Consider the following 13,616-nt stretch of genomic DNA (forward strand, 5'->3'; position numbering starts at 1 on the left):
CTCTGTTTCAGGTCTGAATTGAGGCATAAACTCGGACCTAATTTGCACCTTGAACAGAGAACAGGGACGCACCGGACCCCCTGCTGGGAGCCATGGCCGCATCTAGTGTGAACCTGGCCTGACAGTTGGGAATGGGCTCCTTGGACACTCAGAATTATCATCTTAGGAGGGTACTTAGCCCTATGTAACACTCTATTTACAACATGACACTTATACAGAGTGAGTGGAGCAGTGGGGAAGTGAAGAAAAGGTAAAAACTGACAGTACCAGGGAAGAACAGGTTCACTTTAAAGTCATTTTGATGGAAAATTTTACAAGCATGCTTTTTCATATGTTTATTAGTGTATTAAAGGATATGTAAAACCATTTTTTGGGATAAAATATAAAGGGGATGGGATCTTTGCCAAGGTTTTATTCTTTTCAAACTGAGGGGAAACATTAAATGGAGGCACTTGTTCTGGTAATAATTGTAGACTCACTTTGTTGAAACTTCCTCTCACTTTCTGTAGCGTCCTCTGAACAGGAAATGAGTAATAATCTCCTCAATAGGACACGGGAAGCAAACATAAAAAAAAACGGATAGGGGTCCCATTTTTCCATACTCTATTCAAAGCAAAAAACAAAGTTTGGGCTATAACTTTGATGGATCCACCTCTAGAGATATTAACCACACAGAAGTGCAGTGTTTTCATGTAAAGGCTCAACTCAAAGACTTAAATTGCTATAACAACCTTTTAAAGCAAACAAAGCCTATTTTTGTAATGAGTAAATATGGCTGCCCCATAATCTACATATATAACTACAATATATTTAAAAACATGAACACATATTGATAAGATTATTTACATGTATTGCATATCTAAACATACCGAAAATACTTTATATTCATTTACAAAATGCTGCATGTACTTCCAACATAATCCCACGTGGTGCTGTCAGTGTGGGCAAATAGCTCTCCAACATCCTAACTAACCAAAACAAAGCTGAAATATTCCTGCAGACTGACTGCAATTCTGGTCAGCTCACAGCATAGATGATAGCATCAGTGACATCTGACTGATAGTGAACCAATGATCTCCACAAAAAAAACTTGTTTACTTGACTTTTTTTGCACTTTAAAACAGTCTAAACTTAGTTCAGGTTCAAGTCATTTTCCCTAGCCACCAGCACCTGTGGACCTTCTCTTACCCTTTACCAAACCTGTCTTGAGATATTTATTGTGCTGCCAATGCTGACCCCCTTCTGAAAATAGTGGTTTTCCCAGCTGTTAGGCTGAATCTCTGTCTTCTGTACTTTACTTACGCAGAAGAAGAATACATTCTGTATATACATTTGTTGTTTTTTTACTTGTTCTGGGTCTGTAACTTGATGACTTGAGGAAGGACGCTCAGTATGACAGACAGTTGGTAACCAATCTTTTCAGAAGGAGTCAACAGCAAGCGGTCTCTCCATGTTTCCTTTAAATGTTGTGGATACAAATACAAAGATTGTGAGTAGGGATAAGCCTATGTTCTGTCTGAACCCAGAAGGAAGCTGTGTATCATGTACCTGGTGGAATGTTGTGGAGGCCTCTCTTGCACCTCCTGCCCAACACTCCTGAAGGTGGAGACAGAGAGTGCGAGGGCACGGATTGGCGCAAGTGCTGGAATAGCTGGCTGTTGAAGTCCGTCCATAGGTAGATGAAGGGGGGGGGGGGGTTGCAGTCTAAAGAACAGAATACTGAAGCAGCTTGGTGCCAGAGCAGGAGATGGTAGCAGAGCCGGTATGCAGACAGGGACCACCAGCAGTTGGGTGACAAGGTACCCAGTTAGCAGGCAGAGTAAGTCCAGGAAGCAGGCCAAGGTCGGTAATAGGCCGGGCAGAGCAGTACAGAAACAGCATGCAAAGATGAGTCCAGTAAACAGGCCAAGGTAAGAGAGATCAGGTGAACAAGGTTAATTCAGTAGCAAAGGCAAAGTTCAGGAGAAAGTCAGGTCAAGCACAGGTAAGCAGGTTCAGGTGATCCGGTCACAGGAATACAGGTAAAAACTGAAGACCATTCAGCAACTGCTCATGGTGCCAGGCTAGTTTTAATAGGCAACTGGGCGCACGCTAATTCGTATGCGCGAATGTACGTGTGAGAGTGCATGCACGAATGTGAGCATGATGAACTGGAATAGAACATCTATTGCCTCTTTGCCTAGAAATAATTGTATGTGAGCAATGCACATGTGCACGAATTTGCGCATAAGCCCACGCTGGTTTTTTGGTGTTGGGAATCTGGTTTACCTTACACTAACAGTGTCAGGCTAATCCGTTGCAGGAGGGGTATTAATCACCCCGTAGCTGCACATAAAAGGGGCAGGGATGCACAAGAACCAATGGCCATATTAGGTCAATGATGTCATGAGCATCCCAACACCTTTGTGTATGTGTAGCTACAGGACAGGAATCTCCCATCTGCAGCAGATTGGTCAGGCACTGAAAACTATCTCCCAGATTTGGACCAATATGAGTAAACCAGAACCCAAGGTCAAGCCTATTATGTGAATATCAGGTAAGAGTTCTTACTAGTTTATCCTCTTATCATATGTTAACCTCTTGCCACCTGTGTAATGCATATATCTGTCCAAAGCAGCATGAGGTTGTGTGCTGAGAGCATACACTAATGGTGCACCCCCAGCACAATGACCAAGCTGTTACCAACAACTCTCCACCAAGGCTTTTGACCGGGAGCCAGTGGGATGGGCTCCCAATCATGTGCCTGCCATGTGAGTCAATCACAGCAGTCATATTAAACCAAAGCGTCACAGCCTCCCAGGTATCAAAGTCCGCTTAAAGGGCCACTGGGAGAGGTTAATATATAGCCCAAACTTTTTTTTAGTTTTGAATTGTGTGGCGAAGGGTAAGAACCCTGCAAATTTGTTATTGATGTCTGTGTCCCCCCTGAGTAGATGTAACATCTTGGTTTGTCTTTACCATTGTTACAACTAAAGGGAAATCCAAGGTTTTGCAGTGGTCACCATAACAAAAGGTGAGAGTAAATCTGCCAATGGAGACACCTGTTTTCAGTGACAACTGTCTAAAAGGGGAATTACCCTAAGTTTGTAGAGACTTTCCCTAAAGTTTTATGTTTTAGGAACATGAAGTGAATGGAAATAAAAAAAGGTTTGGTTTACTTACAAACACTTTGCAAACTGGTTCAGTGATGTGTTAAGGTGCTATTATATGCATTTTGTAACCCGATAAGGTGTGTTTTGTTAAAGTAGACCATTGTTTATGAATGGGCTTTCAATACACCACAATGGACACTATTTTGCAAAGCAGTGCACTTCAATGCTCGGACCATAATTCCTCTTAATCCTGTTCTTCAGCAAAACACTGCTTATAATTTTAACTTATTTGTGATCAATAACAATATTTGTGTTAGAAATGAATAAATCAACTAAATAACTTTGGTTAATATGCAACAGTTAGGTACTCAGACCCAAATGACCTACTGACAAGTATAGCAGTGTAAAAAATAGCCAGACCCTCACAGGACACACCATATGGAGATAGCGTCGGTATTGCCAGGATCTTATTTCTAATCGTTTATTTGATTGGCCAATACTGACTCTTCATGCGACTTGAGTTACCTACCATATAAAATATTGATTACATATACCCAATCTTGTTTGTTGCATTTAAAGTCTTCATACGATGGGGAGGTGTTGACCATGTAGCTTCTATGGCATGTAGGAAATTATAACTGATATTTACAGCTATACAACTTACAGAGCTCCAGCAGTACCAAATGGGTAAGTTTTACTTACTAAACTATTTTTACCTTGTTCATACCATTGGTACAGTGTTTTGTATTGAAAACCCTCTGTGAACGTATCTGGTTAAACTGGTGTTCTACCTTTATGTGGAAGGGGAAATCTTCTTGTATTAGAACTGCGGGACTACATTATTTGTCACCAAGAGGCCAGTTTTACCCCCCTTTAATCAGTATATAAAAGAGACTCTGAAGGTGGTGACCACTCCTTTTTTTGGTAATACTCGGAGGAGGCAGAGGTTGCCAAATTGGAACATATGTTATTTTCTATTGGTATACTTTAGTATATACAGTTTTTTGGCTGGAATAATTGATGGGTAAATATGGACCTGTTTTTCGTGGTTGTGCATTTTTGACAGCATTGGTGTTTTAAAAAATAAATAAATAAATACATTTCTAGTATCAATACCATTATTTAAGTCAGGCATTGTTCATGATTAATAAATCTGCAGTAGTCTGAAACTAGAACAATGGACAAAATTGTAACTTGCTCGTTTACATGATCCAGATGTGCACAGGACAGTGTTGGGGGTAACTAGTTACAAAGTAACTGATTACAGTAACTACATTACTTTTTTTGGTAACTAAGTAATGTAACTAGTTACATTACTAATATTGGTAACTACACTACTTTACTAGGCTATAGGAGGTAACTACACTACTTTACTAGGCTATAGGAGGTAACTACACTACTTTACTAGGCTATAGGAGGTAACTACACTACTTTACTAGGCTATAGGAACGCGCTTTCCTGCGTTACCCAAGCCGTGAAATCGTTATTTCGAAGAATAGAGAGGGATGAAGTTTATGACTTTTTGTTGCACTTTATGTTTTATTCTGTTTTTTCAGGTTTTGTTCTCATGTTTCCCAAAGCCTGTGTTTATACAATAAACTCTATGCAGAAAGAGTGTCATGTATCTTCTTCTACACGGTCAATTAAGAAAGAGGAAAGTAAAGTAATAAGTAGTGAAGTTACTTTTCAAATGCAGTAACTAGTAAAGTAATCTCGTTACAATTTACAGAAGTAACTAGTAACTAGTTAAATTTTTTGAGTAACTACCCCAACACTGGCACAGGATAATATGATTTAAACATTTTTTCACTTCCAACTGAAAGGAGAATTAAAGAACATCTCTTATAATATAAGAAAAAAAAATTCCCATATGTGACAATCTGATGTCATCAGATAAGGGTAGAAATGGTAGAATGTATGGGAAATACAAAATTAAGCTCACAGCTGTGAATACCTGTGTCTATGGCAGACAGGAATTTCACAAAGACTCCATTTTTTTGAGTATAACTAGCCAAATTACAATGTACATGTATATTAAGGAATGACTTTACAGGTCTAAGGCAAATTGTAAAAGGATATAACTAATTTTAAAATTCCAGGTGTTTACTGGAAATGTTTCCAAAGGACAGAAAAGATTTGTGCAGCCTTACAATTCACTACTGGGGTGCAGGAATAGTCTGTCTGGCACCTATTGGGGATTTTCGCAATGGTAGCTGAGATGATTTTATTTCTTTATCACAAAACCATAGATATGATTGTGTTATATGTTAATACAGTATGTACTGATATGGCTCTTTATGTTGCCTCATTGGATGAGCAGTGTTTAACTTTGGGTAGTATTTTAATGCAATTCATAACACTTTATATGTAATAAATGTTCTCACAAATTTGATTTCAGTACAAAAAAAAAAATCTTTTAATTTTGTCTTTGTGCAGTGTATACTGTCAAAGTGAATCCTTGAGTGATGGGTTTGCGTTGCACACCTTGCTAAATTTATTTTTGCCTTCAGACTGTAAAAGAAATAGGTTGGCAGTTCTGCTTAAACTGCAAATAACTCACATGCTTTCTCGTTGCTATTTTAAGGGGGATGTAAATCAACTTACACTTACAAAATGTATTTACTTTTCTACAAGGATAGAATACTTACCCTACCCAGATAATTAGGGAAAGGAAAGAAAAAATGTATATTGCAAAAAAAAATAATTAAACAACCTTTCTAAACTAGAAAAACAATTTATTAATGTGTTAGCAGGCCTTGAAAGGTTAGAAGAAGTTTTGAAATATAAAAAGTAGAATGCTGATTGTATCAGTAGGTAATTAGCTTTAATTTATTAGATCATGGTGTATGTGATCAGGTGGCACCTTGATTTTTGGCTAGAATACATTACATTTTTTAACAACACAAAATGTTTAAATTGTTGTTTTATAGATCGCCCCAAAATCCGCCTCCCAAGATACCTGCGTCAAACATTCGTGAAACATGTTGGAGAGGCTGTGAATCTTGTTATTCCTTTCCAGGTATAGTTTATTTTTAATGTGCATTACTTAATTATCAGATTTATTAAAAATAAATCTATAGGTTCATAATTGTAATGATACTTCTGACAGTTTACATAATTCCAAAATGACTGTGGTTTGTTAAGCCTGGTTTGCTAAGCCTAGTGGTGGCATACCTACGGTAGAATCATAATAGGATCAAGGGGGCACTGATTTCTAGGGTGACTGTATTAAAAAATAACACTGAAAAAGGAGCCATAGTGCATGTTTTGTAGGGGAATCATAGTAGTACTGTGTATACATGCACATTTCGGTCATGGCAAATTCTCATATACTAATTCATATGTTTCTACCTTGGAAAGCATGTAATGATAAACACCTGTAATCACATTGCTTATTTAGTACTGACAGGATGATGTATGTTTTGTTTTTGTTTTTTGGAGCTTCAACTTTATTTCTTCACCTTTTAAACCTTACTGAACAATTGTGATGTTTGTCATACTATAGCCCAGTGATGGTGAACCTTGGCACCCCAGATGTTTTGGAACTACATTTCCCATGATGCGCAACTACACTGTAGAGTGCATGAGCATCATGGGAAATGTAGTTCCAAAACATCTGGGGTGCCAAGGTTCGTCATCACTGCTATAGCCTTTTGTGTTTTTTAGGCAGATTTTTTGACAATACACATTGCTTGGAATGATCCTTTAAGGGGAAAATAATCAAAATGACAGTTCCTTGAAAGATAAGAGTTATTATAGTCATCTCCTGTACATTCCAGTACTGCAGCCTCCAGCAGTGTCTTCAGAATTCAACAGAATTCAGAATTCAACACTTCCGTAAATGTCAGTTTCCTTTATTCCACCATGCATGCTGTAATTTAATGCATCAGTGGTGTGACATAAGGGTTGGAAGATGGAACCATAAATGTGCAGTAGGGGGACACAGGCATCCGACACTCCTGGAAATGTTAAAGGTTGAAGACATTGAGGGAGGCTGAAGCACTGAAATGAAGGAGAAGTAGGAGACATGGGCCTTTGGAGAATGGGGGCTGCACTTTGAATTTGATTATTTTTCCCCTGACCAGCCATTGGATGGTTTTATAGTTTGGTTGAGAGCACAACCAATGTGACAGTTAAAATTTCCAGCATGCCGGGAATGTAATTGTTTTTAAAAAAACAGTTTAATCGATGGGTTTACTTCAGCTTTAAGCTGTTTTATCTCTGCCCAGTTTTGATTGCCCGTGCTTATGAAAGGTTTACTTTAGAGCCTAACTAAACTTCAGTTTAAATTGGCTAAATAGCATCCCTATATGCATCAAAAGAGAAGTTGTACAAAATATTATAGTTAATTTTCTTTAAAACCAACCACAGGCCAAATAGAAAGCCTGTTTTCTGTTGGCATTCTGTAGAGAAGCACTCTTGCTTTATGTGTGTGGTGTCCGCTTGGTCAAACATATAGCTTTCCAATCACCAAACAGGGACCACTGTTTCCATGCAGAGAGCAAGGATCTGTTTCTGCAGGTGGTGGACAAAGGATTTTCTATGCACTTTTTGTTTTGATGCTCCTGGAATGTATACAGGTGCATCTCATAAAATTAGAATATCATCAAAAAGTTAATTTATTTCAGTAATTCATATCAAAAAGTGAAACTCATTTATTTTATATAGATGCGTTACACACAGAGTGATATATTTCAAGCAATTCTTTCTTTTAATTTTGATGATTATTGCTTTCAGCTAGTGAAAACCCAAAATTCTGTATTCCATTATTTGGGGAGCCATGTCATCTGCTGATGTTGGTTTATTGTGTTTTTCAAGTCCAAAGTCAGCACAGCTCTCTACCAGGAAATTCTAGAGCACTTCATGCTTCCCTCTGCTGACCAGATTTATGGAGATGCTGATTTCATTCTCCAGCAGGACTTGGCACCTGCCCACACTGCCAACACCAGTACCAATACCCAGTTTAATGATCATGGTATTACTGTGCTTGATTGGCCAGCAAACTCGCCTGACCTAAACCCCATAGAGAATCAGTGCGGTATTGTCAAGAAGAAGATGAGAGACACCAGACCCAACAATACAGATGAGCTGAAGGCCACTTTTAAAGCAACCTGGGCTTCCATAACACCTCAGCAGTTCCACAGGCTGCTCGTCTCCATGTCACATCACATTGATTCAGTAATTCATGCAAAAGGAGCCCCAACCAAGAATTAAGTGCATACTATACTGTACATTATTATTATTAGACAGTATTTATATAGCTCCAACAGTTTGCACAGTGCTTAACAAAATGCTTCCATTACTGGTACAAAAGGAATCAGAGGGCCCTGCTCATTACATGGACATACTTTTCAGTAAGCCAACATATCTGTATTAAAAAATCCCTTTTTTTTATTGGTCTTATGTAATATTCTAATTTTCTGAGATACTGAATTTTGGGTTTTCACTAGCTGTAAGCCATAATCATCAAAATGAAAATAAATAAATGCTTGAAATATATTTATCTGTGTAATGAATCTATATAAAATATATGAGTTTCACTTTTTGAATTTAATTACTGAAATAAATTAATTTTTTGATGATATTCTAATTTTATGAGATGTACCCGTATTAGGTGATGTAAACTGAAAGTTCAGTTGGACTTCAAAAAAATCCAATCTTTCAATGTACTAAGATCACAACCAATGTTAAAAATAATGTATGTTTAGCACCCTTTTTAGGTAGGTGCTAGGCAAATTATAAAGGAGGCCCTGTCTGCTTATCAGAGGGGTCTAATTGTACAGCTAGGCTGTCATGTGTTCCCAGGTGTGCCTGTTGAGCTTGGGGAATCTCCCCACTGTGTCCAATGGGGGCTCTCATTGGACAGTGGAAGAAACCTGGCCAATAGCACACCAGGGCTTGTATCTATCCCAGAGGGCATAATCTGCCGCAATGCATCCTGGGAGGGGGTATAAGTCTGAGGGGAGCACATGACAGGGTGTCTTTGGCGTGAAGCAGAGTCCCAGGAGGAGGGTGACAGCTGTCTCTCCTCCTGCCAGCGCTAGTGAAGGTGTCCTTGGCGGTCGGCCTGAAGGACAGAAGGTTGAGCTGAGCTGCAGAAGGGATCCAGTGTGCTGTGGACCGTGTGGAGCTGCTGGGCAGGAGTTTTCGGGAAAGCAGTGTCGTGAGTACTGGAAACTACCCAGGGGTCTGCCTAGGATAGGGGACCACTCCAGGAGGTCTGAGGGATCCAGAGTCAGCTAACCAGTAAAGAAGGCCTAGAAAGGGGGTGCCAGTGACTGAGCCTTGAAGATAAGTGTGAGAATGGGGGCCCTGAAGTGTTACAGCAGTGCAGCAGATTAACAAGTAGCTACCTCAGGCAGGAGGGCTAAAGGGAGCAGTACAGAGGACGTTGTGCCACAAGGGAGTGTCAGAAGTCAGTTCAGAGTTAACTGACAGCAAGTCAATGTTAACCAGCACCAACCGGCGTTGACCGGCATCTAGTCAGCTTCAATAGGCATTTTTCAGTTGTTCCATTCAAATTGTGCATAGTTGAGCCAGAGGAGTATCCCACTCATCCCTTCTCCCATCCAAGTTCTCAATAAACCTAAAAACCCAAAGATACTGGACTGTTTCTTGTCTCAGTGCTCACACTTGGAGAACATGCTAAAATGTGCTGTTGTTGCTAGCGGTAACCCTGGTGGACCCACATCCAGCAAAGTGGCTGGGAATCCTGCTACATATATATATTTATACAGTATATGTGTATGCTAAATGAATAATTAGCCACTATGTATAGGGGCTACCTACAGCGCTTGCCTATAATATATAAATACTCAATGAATGCAATAATTCCATAAATTCATATAAAGTGTATGATTGCATGAATGGTGACAATAATAGTGCTCTGTGTCTCTATAGTTATAATAGTAACATATTAAATAAATAAATAATGGTGATAGGTGATTTGTGACAATGAGAAAAAGTCCAAAAAATTGATAAAGTTTTTGTGCAAGATAATACAGTTCTTGTGCAAAATTAAAGTGCAGGTGCTATAAACAATATTCCCCATCAGCCATGTGGTGTCTAGACTTCCCCGACCAATATCCAAAGGTGGCTATAGATGGGTCACTCACCAGATGTTGTTGGTCTTGACTACTAGCATCAAGACCATATAGCGCTTAGGTGGTCACCCTGACCAAGATTGGTGTTGAATCTCCCGTGTAGTCACTCCACTCAGGAACAGTGATCTGTCCCGGTTTCCTCACTCACAGCGCGGGTGAAAGACAAAGGGAAGAGAAACTCTGGATAGTGTAGTATGTATAAAACCTCATTAAAAAATTAGCTTATTTTGGTGAAAGTGTTTGGAGTCTAAGAGCCCATTCAGACTAACGCGACTTGTCAGGCGACTTGTCAGCCTGACAAGTCTCGGTCGGTCGCGGTCCATTGAGTAGTACAGGACCCGTTCTAATAGGAGCGACACAAGTCGCTCCGACTTAGAAAAAGGTTCCTGTACTACTTTGGGGCTACCTGGGAGCGACTTGCATAGACTTCCATTATGTGAAGTCCCTGCAAGTCGCGGATCGCCTCAGTGTGAACCGGTTCTCGAGCTATGCTGGGAACTCATGGGCCATACACACTATAAGATTTTCTGAAGACTTTTTCCTTTAGATTTACCAAAACCATATAATATGAGGTCAAACCTAAACACTTTCAATTTGTATGCAATCTGGCAGGCCCTTGCACTACATAGAAAAGGTAAATCTGAAGGAAATCTAACCACAAAAGTTGGATAGTGTGTATCCAGCTTTAGTGTGCTCTCCTCGAATGATCAGACTTGTCCAAACACATTCCCACTGCACAGCCATTCACTAGGAAGCTCAGTGTGCTGCTGCTTCTCCTTCCCCAGCTCCTATGCAGCTGAGAACAGAGGGAATATGATTGCTTATAAAAAAGGATCTATAATGTTTTGTTTTTTTTTTTGTTTGATTAGCTTACCATTTCCTTAGCCCCCGTTCACACTGGGGCGATCCGACTTCCCCAGGCGACCACAGAGGTCGCGGCGCGCTGCTCGCACCGCGACCTTGGAGCGGCCGGCACGGACTTCATAACATTGAAGTCTATGCAGGTCGCTCCGGGTCGCCCCAAAGATGCTCCGGACCCTTTTTCTAAGTCGGAGCGACTTGTGTCGCTCCTATTAGAACGGGTCCATAGCTTCTGTATGGGAGGCGACCTACGGCGACCTGTCAGGCGACCAGGTCGCCTGACAGGTCGCCCCAGTGTGGGGGCTGACTCTTACAAAAAAATACCTTGCTTTTTGTTTTATTTTAGTTTTGCTATTTTAATAATACAATATATGTCATTCTTAAAGGGTAAGCCAAAACCTCAAGTTACCTGGACTAAGAACGGACAGCCCCTGGACCCGAAACAAGCGAGTGTCAGGAACAGTGACAGCGATACTATTCTTTTTATTCGTAAGGCTGACCGAAAAGACTCTGGATCATATGAGGTCGCAGTAAAAATTGATGACCTGGAGGATAAAGCCAAGATTGAAATACAGATTGCTGGTAAATATTGGGAAATGTAATATTATTTTGTGGATGATTGTATATGCAAACAAAAAATCAGGTTCAGGATATTACTATAACCAAATTATGCTGTGTACCAGAACATAAGTGAAACCAAAGCAAAGATAATCATTTGTAACAGTAGTGGGGGAATTTCATCAATGTAAAGGCAGTCCCCGGATTATAAACAAGATAGGGACTGTAGTTTTGTTCTTAACCACTTGCAGACTGCTTACTATATATATATATATACGGCGGCAGGGTGGCTCGTACAGGCAAAACCACGTATGGGTACGTCGGTCGCCTGGTGGCAGCTAGGGGGTGAGCGCGCCCCGCCGCCGATCATCAGTAAACACAGCCGACTGTTCTCCTCCCTGGAATGATCTTAGAGCCCATGTTATCCTTCTATATAGGATCACATGTCTCTATGGTCGTTTCAGAAGCCACGCCCCCCACTGTTAGAATCACTCCCCTAGGCTCACATTTAACCCCTTGATCACCCATAATGTTAACCCCTTCCCTGCCAGTGTCACTATTACAGTAACAGTGCATATTTTTCTGATTTTTACATTTTTTTTTTTTTTTTTGAGAATGTCATATAGCAGAATGTGAAAAGCATTGTTTTTTTTTTTTTTTTTCAAAATTGTCGCTCTTTTTTTGTTTATAGCGCAAAAAATAAAAACCGCACAGGTGATCAAATACCATCAAAAGAAAGCTCTATTTGTGGGGAAATAAGGACATCAATGTTATTTGGGTATAGCGTTGCACGACTGCGCAATTGTCCATTAAAGTAACGCAGTGCCGAATCGCAAAATAGGGCCTGGTCAGGAAGGGGGCAAATCCTTCCGGTCTTAAAGTGGTTAAGTTGAATTTGTTTGTAAGTCGGAACAGGTACATTATTTAAGTTTAGCTCAAGCCAAAAGAATACTTTTTACGTTTTTTTGGATAGCATAGGGAAGGGATACCACCCCTGTAACATTTGTTTTGCTGTCTGAAACCCTCTTCAGAAGGTTTCACCTTATTTTCTGTCCCTATGACAATTGGATTTTGAATATTTTGGGTTGTTGTGGAAACAAGGATTGGTGATAAAGCTACAGTGAAGACACCTTTTTACCATGAGAACTCTTACAGGAGTGAATTTCCCATCCTGGGGGGGGGGGGGGGGGGGAGATTTCCTCTAACTTCCTGTTGTCTCCCTCCGTTTGTAAATAGGAGTCGTTTGTAAGTCGGATGTTTGTAACCCGGGGACCGCCTGTATCAAAGAAATGACTACTAAGTACATCATATTAGAATTAGGCAAGGCTCAACTTCACCAGATGTCCTTGTTGTATATGTTCCCTCCCCTTTTTTTCCTTTGTTCTGGTGTATATTGCAAAAATCTAATAAAAATTGTCAATTGAAAAATAAAATAAAAATTAGGCTAGGCTCAAATCCAATTGCTGAGGTGCGGTGTGATAAAGCAGGCAGGTTTTTTCGATCATTTATGTGCACTGCCTTAAGCAGACCATTCCAAATAAAGGTTCTGACATGCACCCCATTAGACCTGAAATCAGACCTGCCCCTTTTTTCACAGTAAACTACAATGCACACAAGGTGAATTGGAGGGCCATTCAGAATGAATGGCACCGCATCACACTATCGCAAGTAACTTGCGGTGCCCCGCGTTGCAGTACATGTGAAATTGTGAATGGGGCCTATATCTTAAATCAACATTTTTGAAAACAGATTTTGTTTACAAATTGGAAGTCTTAACGTTAAATATTGTTTCATAAAAATATTTTATGTGTATTGTAAAAAACCTAGTCTGAGTGTTCAGCATCAGCAACCTTACAATTTACTATTTTTAATGGCAACCTTCTTTTCCATTCTTTTTCACTGAAACTTTTGTAAGCCTTGTTAAAAATGTTACAAGCTTTGTAGGACAGTATGATAAATGATTTAAGAAGGGTAGCACCACAAAAAACTATTATTACTGGAC

General features: G+C 39.9%; 1 protein-coding gene across 2 annotated transcripts in view; it reads left to right on the plus strand.

Annotated features, from left to right (window-relative positions):
• MYBPH (myosin binding protein H) overlaps window positions 1-13,616 on the plus strand; it is a 105,635-nt gene that overhangs the window by 68,726 nt on the left and 23,293 nt on the right. For both annotated transcript variants that reach the window (XM_082244800.1, XM_082244801.1), the window contains exons 4-5: window positions 6,023-6,111; window positions 11,443-11,638. In XM_082244800.1, coding sequence (XP_082100926.1) covers window positions 6,023-6,111; window positions 11,443-11,638 — 285 coding nt within the window. The remainder of the gene's footprint in view (window positions 1-6,022; window positions 6,112-11,442; window positions 11,639-13,616) is intronic.

Source organism: Pelophylax lessonae (assembly GCF_965119305.1).
Source record: "Pelophylax lessonae genome assembly, chromosome: 2".
NCBI classification, from domain to species: domain Eukaryota; kingdom Metazoa; phylum Chordata; class Amphibia; order Anura; family Ranidae; genus Pelophylax; species Pelophylax lessonae.